The sequence below is a fragment of the Argentina anserina genome, chromosome 3 (assembly GCF_933775445.1).
Source record: "Argentina anserina chromosome 3, drPotAnse1.1, whole genome shotgun sequence".
Taxonomy (NCBI): domain Eukaryota; kingdom Viridiplantae; phylum Streptophyta; class Magnoliopsida; order Rosales; family Rosaceae; genus Argentina; species Argentina anserina.
This window is the reverse complement of record NC_065874.1, coordinates 14,246,820-14,257,635: the sequence shown is the minus strand read 5'-3', so window position 1 is coordinate 14,257,635 and position 10,816 is coordinate 14,246,820. Positions and strand designations below refer to the sequence as shown.

The following is a 10,816-nucleotide window of genomic DNA, read 5'->3' as shown; positions in this document are numbered from 1 at the left end:
AGATCATGGATCATAATTTTCGTAGTAAATTGCGGATAGCGTTGCCCTTTTTGGGAGTGCAGTGCAGAACTGCAGATACAACAATTATACTAATCAAAGTGCATATTTCACCTGTATTGGACATGGACCTTGTTCATGTATATACAAACTCAGAGAGTGCTGGAATCATGAAGATCATCTAAAATGACTTAGGGAATTGAGTACTGTTGAACAGCAAAGCGATGCGGGTTTATTTGGAGCAGCAAGAGGATACTGTGGCTACATACAGTTTCATTAGAAACGATTATCAAATTAAAATTAATCTTACAGAACATGCTCCCATGTCCCCATCAGCTTGTTAATCCTAGCTAAAGATAACAAACAGATTTGGAATTAACAGCAGCTCATAGTAACCAAAAAAGATGAAGAGCAATACTCATTTCTCTTGTACGAGCTTGTATCTATACACTGAAATGTGGACTCAATCCATAACGAGACTCCGGCCTATATTTTTTTCAAAATCTCAACTATCTTTTCAAGCTTTGTAATCCTAGATTTAAGTTCTGAAACCCTCTTTTCACATGAAGAGCTGCTGTGACCACATTCCAGTTTCTCAAATAAAGAGCTGTGGCTAGCACATTCATGTTCCTCAATTGGAGAGGTTCTGCTTCGACATTCATTGCGAATGATGCATACCATATCTTCACTTTGAGTTGCTGTCTTACTCCTCTTTACCTTTCTCGGCTTCCTGGTACCCTTACCGTACCATGCAATGTCTTTCTCATATTCTTCTGATGTCAAAGTATTAACAGAATATTCATCTGCAGCTGAAGATGCCAGTATCCTATCATGATCAGCTGAAAATTTCTGCCAATCGCTGCCTATTCTAGTTTCATCAGTTTTAAGCTTCTTCCCAACTTTTAAAGCCTCAGATATAGTTAGGTTATCATCATCCATAGGAATGATAGGATCTCCAACTTCCAGCCTATTCCTTTTGGGAGGGAATCCGGGAGGCACAAGGGAGGCATTACTTTCGTATACATTCGTTCCTGCAGAAACCTCCACCAATCCTTCTGCAATATTCTTTGGAGAACGCATAGAAGGCATGTCGACATCATAAATCTCATTGACAGCTGCCATTGCTTTCTTTTGTAGAGGCATTCTTCTGTGTTTGAGGCCTGCCATGGATTCCTTCCACCACTTCATGTATCTTGTGCTAACATCCGCCTCAGAAAGCCTCGACGGTATATACAATACAACATTCTCAAGTTTTTCCAAGTACTGCTTCCATGTCATATTAGTATTGTGATTCAAAGGAGCTACGAAATCCGGGATGTCCTGATCATAACCAAATTGCATAGCCACTCGGTGTGGAAGGTATTGCTGCTTAGTACCAAATCCAACCAACTCATTCACCCTCAGGCATATGGAAAATGACAACAGTTCATCATCATTCATACCCGGACCAACCATTACCCACTTGTCCCCCTCTAGAAAATACTTGGGGAGCTTCCCATTGTCAACATCCATGGCATAAGGGCGCCACAAGAAACCCTCTCCGGCTGAATTAAGAACCCTCCTCAAGTCCTCAACATTTAGACCATACACTTTATCCCACCGAGCCAATCTCAGCTCAGCATTCCTAACACCATTAGGCCTTGGCCTAAGTTCCAGAAATCTCTCCCAAGCCCAAACCTGAACCAAATGAAACGGCGACTTCATCATCACTCTCAACTCATTCGAACCCACAATACCCGTCCTCAGCACACTCAGATCCCTGTAAATATTGGCAAGAACAGCCGGCGCGAGCGCAATCCGAATCCCTCTAGCTAACCTTATTGCAATTGGAAACACAGCCTTGTTCACCACATCACGAGCATCTTGGAAAACATACCTAGACAACCAAAACACAAGAAACGCCTCATGCTCCAACTCACTCCCACTCTTCATGAACTCCCTCATCCACAAATCTGTTAAAGCAACTCTCCAGCTCTTATCACGTCTTCTATTTTGAAGTCCCAATCTCACCCCCTCAAGTGCTTTCTCCACTTCCCTCATTTCTCTGTTTTCAAGAGGACTAAAAACAGAGTCACCCAAAACAGAGAACCCACCAAGAATCATCACATCTTCCAAAGTAACAGTCGCTTCTCCCCAAGAAAACACGAACGTGTTGGTCTCAGAACACCACGTCTCTCCAAGCCCACAAATCAAATCCTTCTTCTTTCGGATTTCATACATGGAATTGAAGATGGCGTCATAAATACCAGCTCTCTTCCACATTCCTTGGTGAGTCGAAGCCAAGTGCTCTGCCCAGGTCTTCAAATCTTTGTGGTTGAGATACCACCCACGGATTTCAAGCTCCAATTTCTTGGGCTCTAAAGGTATTGGAAGGGAAGTAAAACACTTGGAAATATCAGCAGGAGGTTCAACAATGGAGGAAGGGACAATGGGTTTGAGAAAATAGGCCGTTTTCCGAAATGGGTCACCTCCAGCCGGTGACACCATGGCTGCATCTTGTTGCATATGAATCATGGTGTCTGTGGTACTGTCCTGCATCATTGACTGAGCAGTGGATTGATCAATTGGGTAGTCCTGTTTTCTTTTTCAACAAAATGAGAGAGGGTTTTTGCCTTTTTGGAATCAGGGGAATTTGGGGAGTTACCTTTATCCTTATAATTTTTTCTTATTTTTTTGGTTATTATTTTGCTAGGTGGTAATTTTTGGTTTTAGGCCAATAACTCACGGTGGATTGGTGTATATGTAATGTCTTGGTTTTTAGAGTAGGTTAAGTTCTATTATTTTTAGAGAAATAGAAAGTAGAAGTCCTCCGAGTTCGCCGCTTTTTTTTTTGGATCTTTCTGAATTTCGAGCTATTTTTAGCAATTTTTTAAAAGTTAGCCAAAATTATATCGATGATGATGTGGCAAGATTTGATTGACTGATAGGAGTCTTAGGGTGTAAGAATCAGCTGTCCCACGTGATGCAAGTGGGCAACATTTCCTTTGTTTCTGGCACGTGTCATGTGGTGAAGAAATAACCAATACGCTATAGACATGTGGCGTTATCTGATTGGTTGTCTTATTCTATAAATAAGGAACCAGCCTCTCTCCTATTCAACCGTCTATTTTGAGAGTTTCTATCTTTTTATCATTATTATATTGGTTTTGCAATTATTATTTTATTAGTTATGTGATGAAACTTCCGCAAATTATAACTTCTGATTCGCAATCCGCGAGTGGTTACGGAATCGTATCGACGTGTTATTTCTATCCTACAAGTTTGGGCTAGATCCAACGGTGGTTTCTAGAATGCCCGTTCTAGTTTTAAGAGATTGGTTTACGATTTGAGTGACGATTCATATTCTCGAGGTGAGTGGTTTCTATAATGTGTTTTAAATATTCTTATATGTTTTTAAAATAGTCGAAAACATGTTTTAGATCTATTTGCGAAATATCTATCTATTTTCCAGTGAAACATGTCAATTTGTGAACTGTGATGAGATTATATGTATCATTGGTGTTGGAGTTATTGTATGACTAATCATGAAACATGTGAACTTCTTAATTGGATTATGCCGAAGTAAGGATGTAGCACACGGATGTATGGGAAAGAGGCCATTAGGTGCCCGTGGGAATCACTAAATTGAAGGATAACCAATAAGATTGGATTGTACGATGTGACACATTGTTGTGAACTGTGCATATATGATATATATATTTTCTTATAGCGTGAGTAAAATGACATGGCTTTGCTGACATATTACATTACCTACTCACTAAGCGCGTGATTTTGCACTTTTGCTCACTCACCAATTTATACGTTTTTTATTTTTTTTTTGCAGAGAAGTGTAGATATGTCGAGTCGGAAAAGAATTGGACGAGTCTAGAAAGAAGTTTTTTTTATTTTTATTACATTCCGCACTGTAACATCAAGTCTTGCGTTGGGACCAGCGTTCTGTAGGGTAAAACCCACCAACCTCGGGACGGGGCCGTGATAGTATATAACTGAAACGCTTTCAATGTTGTAAACTATATCCAACATAATTCTGAAGGGTATGTTAAGTGTTTCATGTTCTATTCAGAACATATAATTCAACTATGTGTAAAAATCATGTAAAGTTGAAAAATATACCCATATTAAGAGAAAGTGTGTGCAGGTTATATTCAGTACATACCAGGTTTTGCAAAATTGCAAAGTTGTAGAGTGATTGGTTTCATTAGCTTGTTGTACATGTGTTCCCAAAAGTATTTACTCTCAGAACCTGAACCTCCTCTGCAAGTCTGCTAATTTTAGCTATAAGCTCTGAATTCCTTTTCTCAAATGAAGAGATGGTGTTACCACACTCTCTTTTCTCAAACAAAGAGCTGCTTCTTGCCGTCGGTCTCCCTTTCCTCTTACCCTTACCTCCCCACATGAAAGCTTCAATCAAAGGTAGCTCTTTATCTGATATGTCACACATCTCAATATTAACATAAGTATCATCTTCTGCAATTGAAGAGTCTATGATTTGATCTTGACATGATAACATCTTTAGCAGACTTTTATGCTTCCTCTTCTTCAAAGCTTTAGCTCTTGTTAGCTCATACACGTCCATATAATCTCCTGCTTCTTCCCTACACCTTTTGGTAGGAACAAGTGTCTTCTTTGGAGAACAAGCCATGACAGTATTATTCATCTCCTGTTCTCCTACATTGGAACACTTTTTCGCCTTCTTCGCTTTGATTTTACTTTCAGTACTTTCCATTTTGAGTCCGGTCACCAATTCCTTCCACCACTTCAAGTATCTTATGGTTGCATCTCCCTCAGATAGCCGGGATGGTATATACAATTTTACATTTCCAAGCTCCTTGAAGTAATGCTTCAGGCTATATCACTACTGTGATCAGACATAGCAACAATGGAAGGAATGTCCTGATCATATTCAAATTGTAAGGAGACTCGATGCGGAAGGTACCGCTCTATAGTGTCGAATCCAACCAACTGATTCACCCTCAAGCATATGCAAATTGACAATATTTATCATCATTCAAATTCGGACCAACTGATACCCATTTTTCCTCTTTCACAAAATAACTAGGTAGTTTCCAATTTGTGATGCTAATGGCATAAGGACGCCACTGAAAGTCTTCTCCAGCCGAGTCTAATACACTTCTCAAATTTTTGATACTAAAACCATTCAGGTTATCCCATCTAGCAATTCTTGGCTGACCATAATTGATAACATTAGGCTTTGGCCTGACTTCCAAAAACCTCTCCCATCCCCAAACCTGAACTATATAAAAGGGTGACTTACGCATGAGTTTCAAAGTATCATCCCTGGTCTTTCATCCAGTTGAAGCCACAACATTCTTCTTGAGTAAACTCAAATCTCTATATATGCTAGCACGAACAGCCGGAGCTAGCGCAATTCGATTCCCCGTAGCTAAACGAATTGCGATTGAGAAAACAGCCTTGTTTACTATATTCCGAGCATTGTGAAAAACGTACCTGGACAACCAAAAGACTAGAAATGCTACATGCTCTAGCTCTTTCCCACTGTTCATGAATCTCTTGAGCCATACAAATGTGTCAGCAGTCTTTTTCCCAGCAGAGTAATCGTAAAGTCCCTTTCGCTCTTCTTCAAGTTCACATTGCATCTGTTTCTCTTCCATGTCTTCAAGAGGACTGAAAATCGAGTCACCGGAGACCGAAAAGCCTCCCAAGATCATGACATCCTCTAATGTGATGGTGGCTTCACCCCATGGGAATATGAACGTGTTTGTTTCAGTGCACCATTTCTCTGCAAGAGCAAAAACCAAATCGGTCTGCTTTCTGATACGATACGTGGAGTTGTATATTGCTTCATAGATACCAGCTTTCTTCCATGTCGACTGGTGAAGAGGAGCCAAGTGGTCTACCCAAGTTTGCAAATCCTTGTGTTCAAGACGCCATGCTCGGAACTGAAGCTCCAATGGCAGCTCTTTTGGGTTGAAAGGGGAAGGGAGGGAGGAAAAACACTGAGGGAGCTTAAACTCAAGCTGATAATCAATGGAAGAATCAGGGACAGAGGGTTTGAGAAAGTAAGCCTTTCTATGAAATGGGTCTCCACGGGTTAGTGATACCATGGCCATATCTTCTTTCTCTTCAATCATGCTGTGTGTTCAAGATTTAGCACGATAATGAAAAATGGTGGGTATTTTTTTTTTTTTTGGTTCCTGATAAATGTAAAGGGATCAAGAAGACCTCAAGAGTCTGATCTTGTAGTCAAAGTTTGGCTGTTGATTTTCCAGGACATTAATAAATGAGTGTATTCTAATAAAATAAATTTGTCGCCCATACCCATCTCATACATATTATCCTAAGTAAATACCAAGTATCATTTCTTTTAATAAATTTATAACTATAATATTATAAATAAACTTGACATATATTTAATGTGGTGGACATAAAGCGGCATACGGTAAATTTGTTTCTTATTCCCAATAATAGGTAAATTGGAGTTTAGTTAAGGACTTTCTAAATAATAATAGATTAGATTCACTCATCTAGATTTTAACCACGTGACTTCTTAATTCTCTCATACCGTTCCTAGGCAAATGGCTTTTTAAAAGATTCATGAATATGTAAATTTCATGAAAGAAGAAGTTAATTTTTATTCAAGAAAATACCACATTTGACACTATTAACCCATATTATAGGTTCTATATTCAACTATAAAAGAAAATATAATAAAATCCATAGCTTTGAAATGTAAAAGTGAGTTATGTTTATTCTCGTGTAATTTCTCAAATTAAAGATGAAAATCTCAAAAAATATAGGAAAATTCTACTGCCCATCAATGCATATTATACATTCTGATATCGTACAGCCCACCGTCATTACACATTATGAATGGTATCCGAGTTATAATATTAATTGTCAGCCTCACAATTGCGTATATATAGCATGATTAGCCTACATCGATCAATGCACCAACGTAAATGTATGCATGGCTATTGATATTTTATGCTAACGACTTAGTCAGTTGTGTCAAAGTACTTCACAAGACACGAATAGTCTTGAGCCAGATTTCATGTTTTATGCTATTCATGAATCATAATACCCTTTATTTTCCAGCAAGAGAGATCATTCTTTAGTTATTATGCCTGTATCAAGTCATCTCGTTCAATCTTCATTAAAAAAAAAGTCATCTTGTTCAATTCACTTTGCAGCTAATATAAAACAAGCAAAGAAATTGATGCATGCAAAACTTAATAATGGAAGACAAGCAAATCAGTATTCAATTAGTCCAGCATCATTGCATGACGGAGAAAATCCTAGAGGCACAAAGTTATCCATAGCTACGCTCCTGTGTAACTCATCAATATGACTCTTCATATTCTGTAACAAGGAGATTGTGACTTGGCTAACAACCGAGTTTTCATCCTGAGAACCTATGTATTCTTTTGTTTGAGAACAAGCAATATATGATGATCTCTTTTGAAGATTTAATAGTTCTTTTCTGGGAAACCTGAACAAATTGGCTTATTAATGAATTTTAAATCAAGACTAACAGAAGAAGCGATGAAGATGAAGAAGATAAATATGTGACTAACAACCCAGAGGAGGAACGCTTGGCATTCTAAATCAGTGAAGCATTTCATGGAGGGAAAAGTAGCATTCTTTTAAGCACTCCTTAATGGCACCAGAATGGGATCTTGAATACATTTTAACAATTGGAACCATCAAACAGTTTATATCGGTAAAAAGAAAAGGGGCCACAAATCTGTGAGTCTGAATGTCCCAGGAAGGAATCCGGCAAGGCACGATCAAACAAATAAGCCAAATAGCAATATCAACCAGCAAACAAAGCCAAGGAATAAGCACAAACAGAAAAATTCAGAAGCTGGTGTTCTTTATGCTAGTGTTGCATTAGACAGCTATGGTCTAGAATTCAATGAGCAGTATTATGAATGTATGTAACAGGTCCAGTGGAGACTAATACACAATAATACACAATGAAAACTCAAGCCTTCCAATGTTAAGCGTTTTAGGTTCCTGCCCACCTTTTTGTTTCATCAAAAATGAAAAAGCTTTGCTTAACAATCCAAGAGAGGTGAAAACATGTTTAGCCGAAAGAAAACCAAACTAGAATCTGAAAAGAGGCTGCATAAAATATAGAATACATGGACTTTCTACTGGCAAGACTGCAACAGCCTAACGACTTCAGGGTGTCTCGTAATACTTCTCAAAGTTACACAATGAATTACAAGACTGGGTTATAAGCCAGATTTCATACTCTATTTTATTCAGAGTACTAGCTAGTGCATAAGACAGATGACAATAATTTTGCCTGAATCAAGTTGAGTTCACTTCGAGCATTATCATAGCCTTTCAAGAAAATAATAATTGTGTCATTTCAGTAGAATAATATGTTAACCCAAATTGCTTCCTTGTTAACTTGGCATCAGATATTCAAACTTTTCTAGAATGTACATTTTCATTCCACTTAATATGTGGGCTGTAACCTACTGATCTAGAATTTTAGATATACATAGCAGTATATAAACAAAAATCAAGTCAGATATAAAAGAAGAGATTGAAAGTGAAACGATACACGCTGGTTTCAATTCTTGCAAAGCTAATCGAGGACACAAAAGCAGTATTGTTTAGTGATAATGAGCAACAGTACACTAAAAACTAGGTACTACTAACCCCCAGGATTTAAACATACTAAGTTCATTCGCTTTAGCTTAACTGTATTGCCTTTAACTCAGCAAATAGAGCCTTTTAACCCTTGTTTCAAAAAACGAGCTACTGCTAGCAATTCCATTACCAATAACTTAGCCTCAGATGCTCCGTCCAAAGCTTCGATCTTCAGTACCTCCTTCATTGCCTCTGACCTCATTGAATTACCAATAACTTTTTCCATACATGAAGATACCAAATTTTGAACTTGACCTGATACATTCTCATAGTCCCCGCTTTCCTTGGTTTCAGAATTTATTTTTGTCTTGCAATATTTTAGAACTTCTAATATAGATGGTGTATCTTCATCCATAAAAGATCTCTGGCATCCACCTGATTACATGTGGAAGGAGATCCAAGAGGCACAATATTGTTATCTGCAATCCTTCTTGTAGAGACTTGCACTGCTTTTCCTGAACTGCTTGGAGAATTAATACTAGCAATGGTGGCCTCAAATCTCATCTCTACTTCTTTTGAATTTTTAGAAACCTCTATGGCTCTCTTTGCTTTCTTTTTCAGGGGAATACTTTTCTGTTCGATGCGTGGCAAAGACTCCTTCGACCACTTCAAGTATATCATAGCATCTCCCTCAAAAACCTTGGGTGGAATATATCACTTGCCATTAGTCTATGTCCATCATCCAGGTCAAATCCAACTAACTTAGCCACACTCAAAAACATGGCAAATGACATTAGTCTATGTCCATCATCCAGGTCTGGACCAACCAACACCCACTTTTCCATTTCAAAGTCTTACACAGGAAAGACATAGTTCTCAATGTCCATGGCGCAAGGGTGAAACCTTCACCTGCTTTGGCTAAAACATTCCTCACATTTCCCACATTCAGACATTCAACTCTATCCCACCTAGCCGATCTTGGCTCAGCACAGCTTACAACATTAGATACAGGCCTAAGTTCCACAAACCTTTCCCATGCCCAAACCTGAACTAAATGAAATGGTGACATGACTGTAAATTTTACAACTTCATTCCTATCCTTTAACCCACTTAAAGCAGCAATTGTCATTTTCAGCACACTCAAATCCTTATAAATGTGGGCAAGAACAGCAGGTGCTAGCGCAACTCGAATCCCCCTAGCTAATCGAATCGCAATGGACAAACCAGCCTTATTGACAGAGTTATTAGAAGTATTGTGAAGAACATACCTAGACAGCCAAAACACAAGGAAAGCTTCATGCTCCAACTCAGTCCCACTCTTCATGAACTTCTCCAACCATGCCTTTATGATAACAGTCCTACACCCAGCAGAGTAATCGTAAAGTCCCATCCGCTCTTTCTCGAGCTTGACTTCTACTTCTCTCAGCTCTTTCCTTTCAAGAGGAGTGAAAACAGAGTCACCCAAAACAGAAAAGCCTCCCAAAACCAAAACATCCTCCAATGTGATAGTTGCTTCACCCCAAGGGAATACAAAGGTGTTGGTCTCACAACACCATTTCTCAGCTAACCCACAAACCAAATCCTTTTTCCTTTTGATTTTGTAAGTGGAGTTCAAAATGGCTTCAAAGATACCAGCTTTCTTCCATGTAGATTGGTGAACAGGGGCCAAGTGATCAACCCATGTCTGCAGATCGTAGTTTTTGGGACGCCATCCACGGAAGCCAAGCTTGAGTGGCCAGTTTTTTGGGTCAAAATGGGTTGGGACTGGGAAATGAAACCCTGAGAGAGCTTGAAGGGTTCATCAATGGAGGAAGTTGGGAGAATGGGTTTGAGAAAGCAGGGTTTTTTATGAGATGAGTCTTCCCCATTTGGTGAAACCATGACAATTTCTTTCACTTTATTCATGCTGTCAACAGAATCTAAGCACCAAGACTGAGTATGGGAGCTGGGAAAATAGGGTTATAGGGAGAGAGGGTTTTAGGACAAATGAAAAGAGAGAGAGCCGGACGTGGTTTACCCATTTCACAGCTTTTTATCTTGGCATAAATGCCGATTTGCACCTCAAACTTGGCTGAAGCAAATTGACTGCAATCCGAACTTGCATTCGAGTCAAATTACCTCCTAAACTTAGTAAGAATTGCCGATTTATACCCCGAACTTGTATTTGAGTCAATTTACCTCCTAAACTTGGTAAAAATTGCCGATTTGCACCTCATTCGTTAAATTTAACTGT

The 10,816-nt window shown here is 38.8% G+C and overlaps 3 protein-coding genes across 3 annotated transcripts; all 3 read right to left on the bottom strand.

Moving 5' to 3' along the window:
- Nucleotides 1-483: 483 nt before the first annotated feature.
- On the bottom strand, nt 484-2,561 carry LOC126787123 (uncharacterized). Its single transcript, XM_050513053.1, has one exon. It carries the CDS (start codon nt 2,536-2,538, stop codon nt 484-486), a length of 2,055 nt encoding a protein of 684 aa, XP_050369010.1. The 5' UTR covers nt 2,539-2,561.
- Nucleotides 2,562-5,240: 2,679 nt separating this feature from the next.
- LOC126787122 (uncharacterized) lies at nt 5,241-6,110 on the bottom strand. Its single transcript, XM_050513052.1, has one exon. It carries the CDS (start codon nt 6,108-6,110, stop codon nt 5,304-5,306), a length of 807 nt encoding a protein of 268 aa, XP_050369009.1. The 3' UTR covers nt 5,241-5,303.
- A 3,150-nt stretch (nt 6,111-9,260) lies between these two features.
- Nucleotides 9,261-10,604, bottom strand: LOC126787121 (serine/threonine-protein phosphatase 7 long form homolog). Its single transcript, XM_050513050.1, has 3 exons — nt 10,601-10,604; nt 9,493-10,362; nt 9,261-9,436 (listed from the first exon to the last, which is right to left on the bottom strand). The coding sequence occupies exons 1-3, from the start codon at nt 10,602-10,604 to the stop codon at nt 9,261-9,263; spliced, it is 1,050 nt and encodes a 349-aa protein (XP_050369007.1).
- Nucleotides 10,605-10,816: the final 212 nt, after the last annotated feature.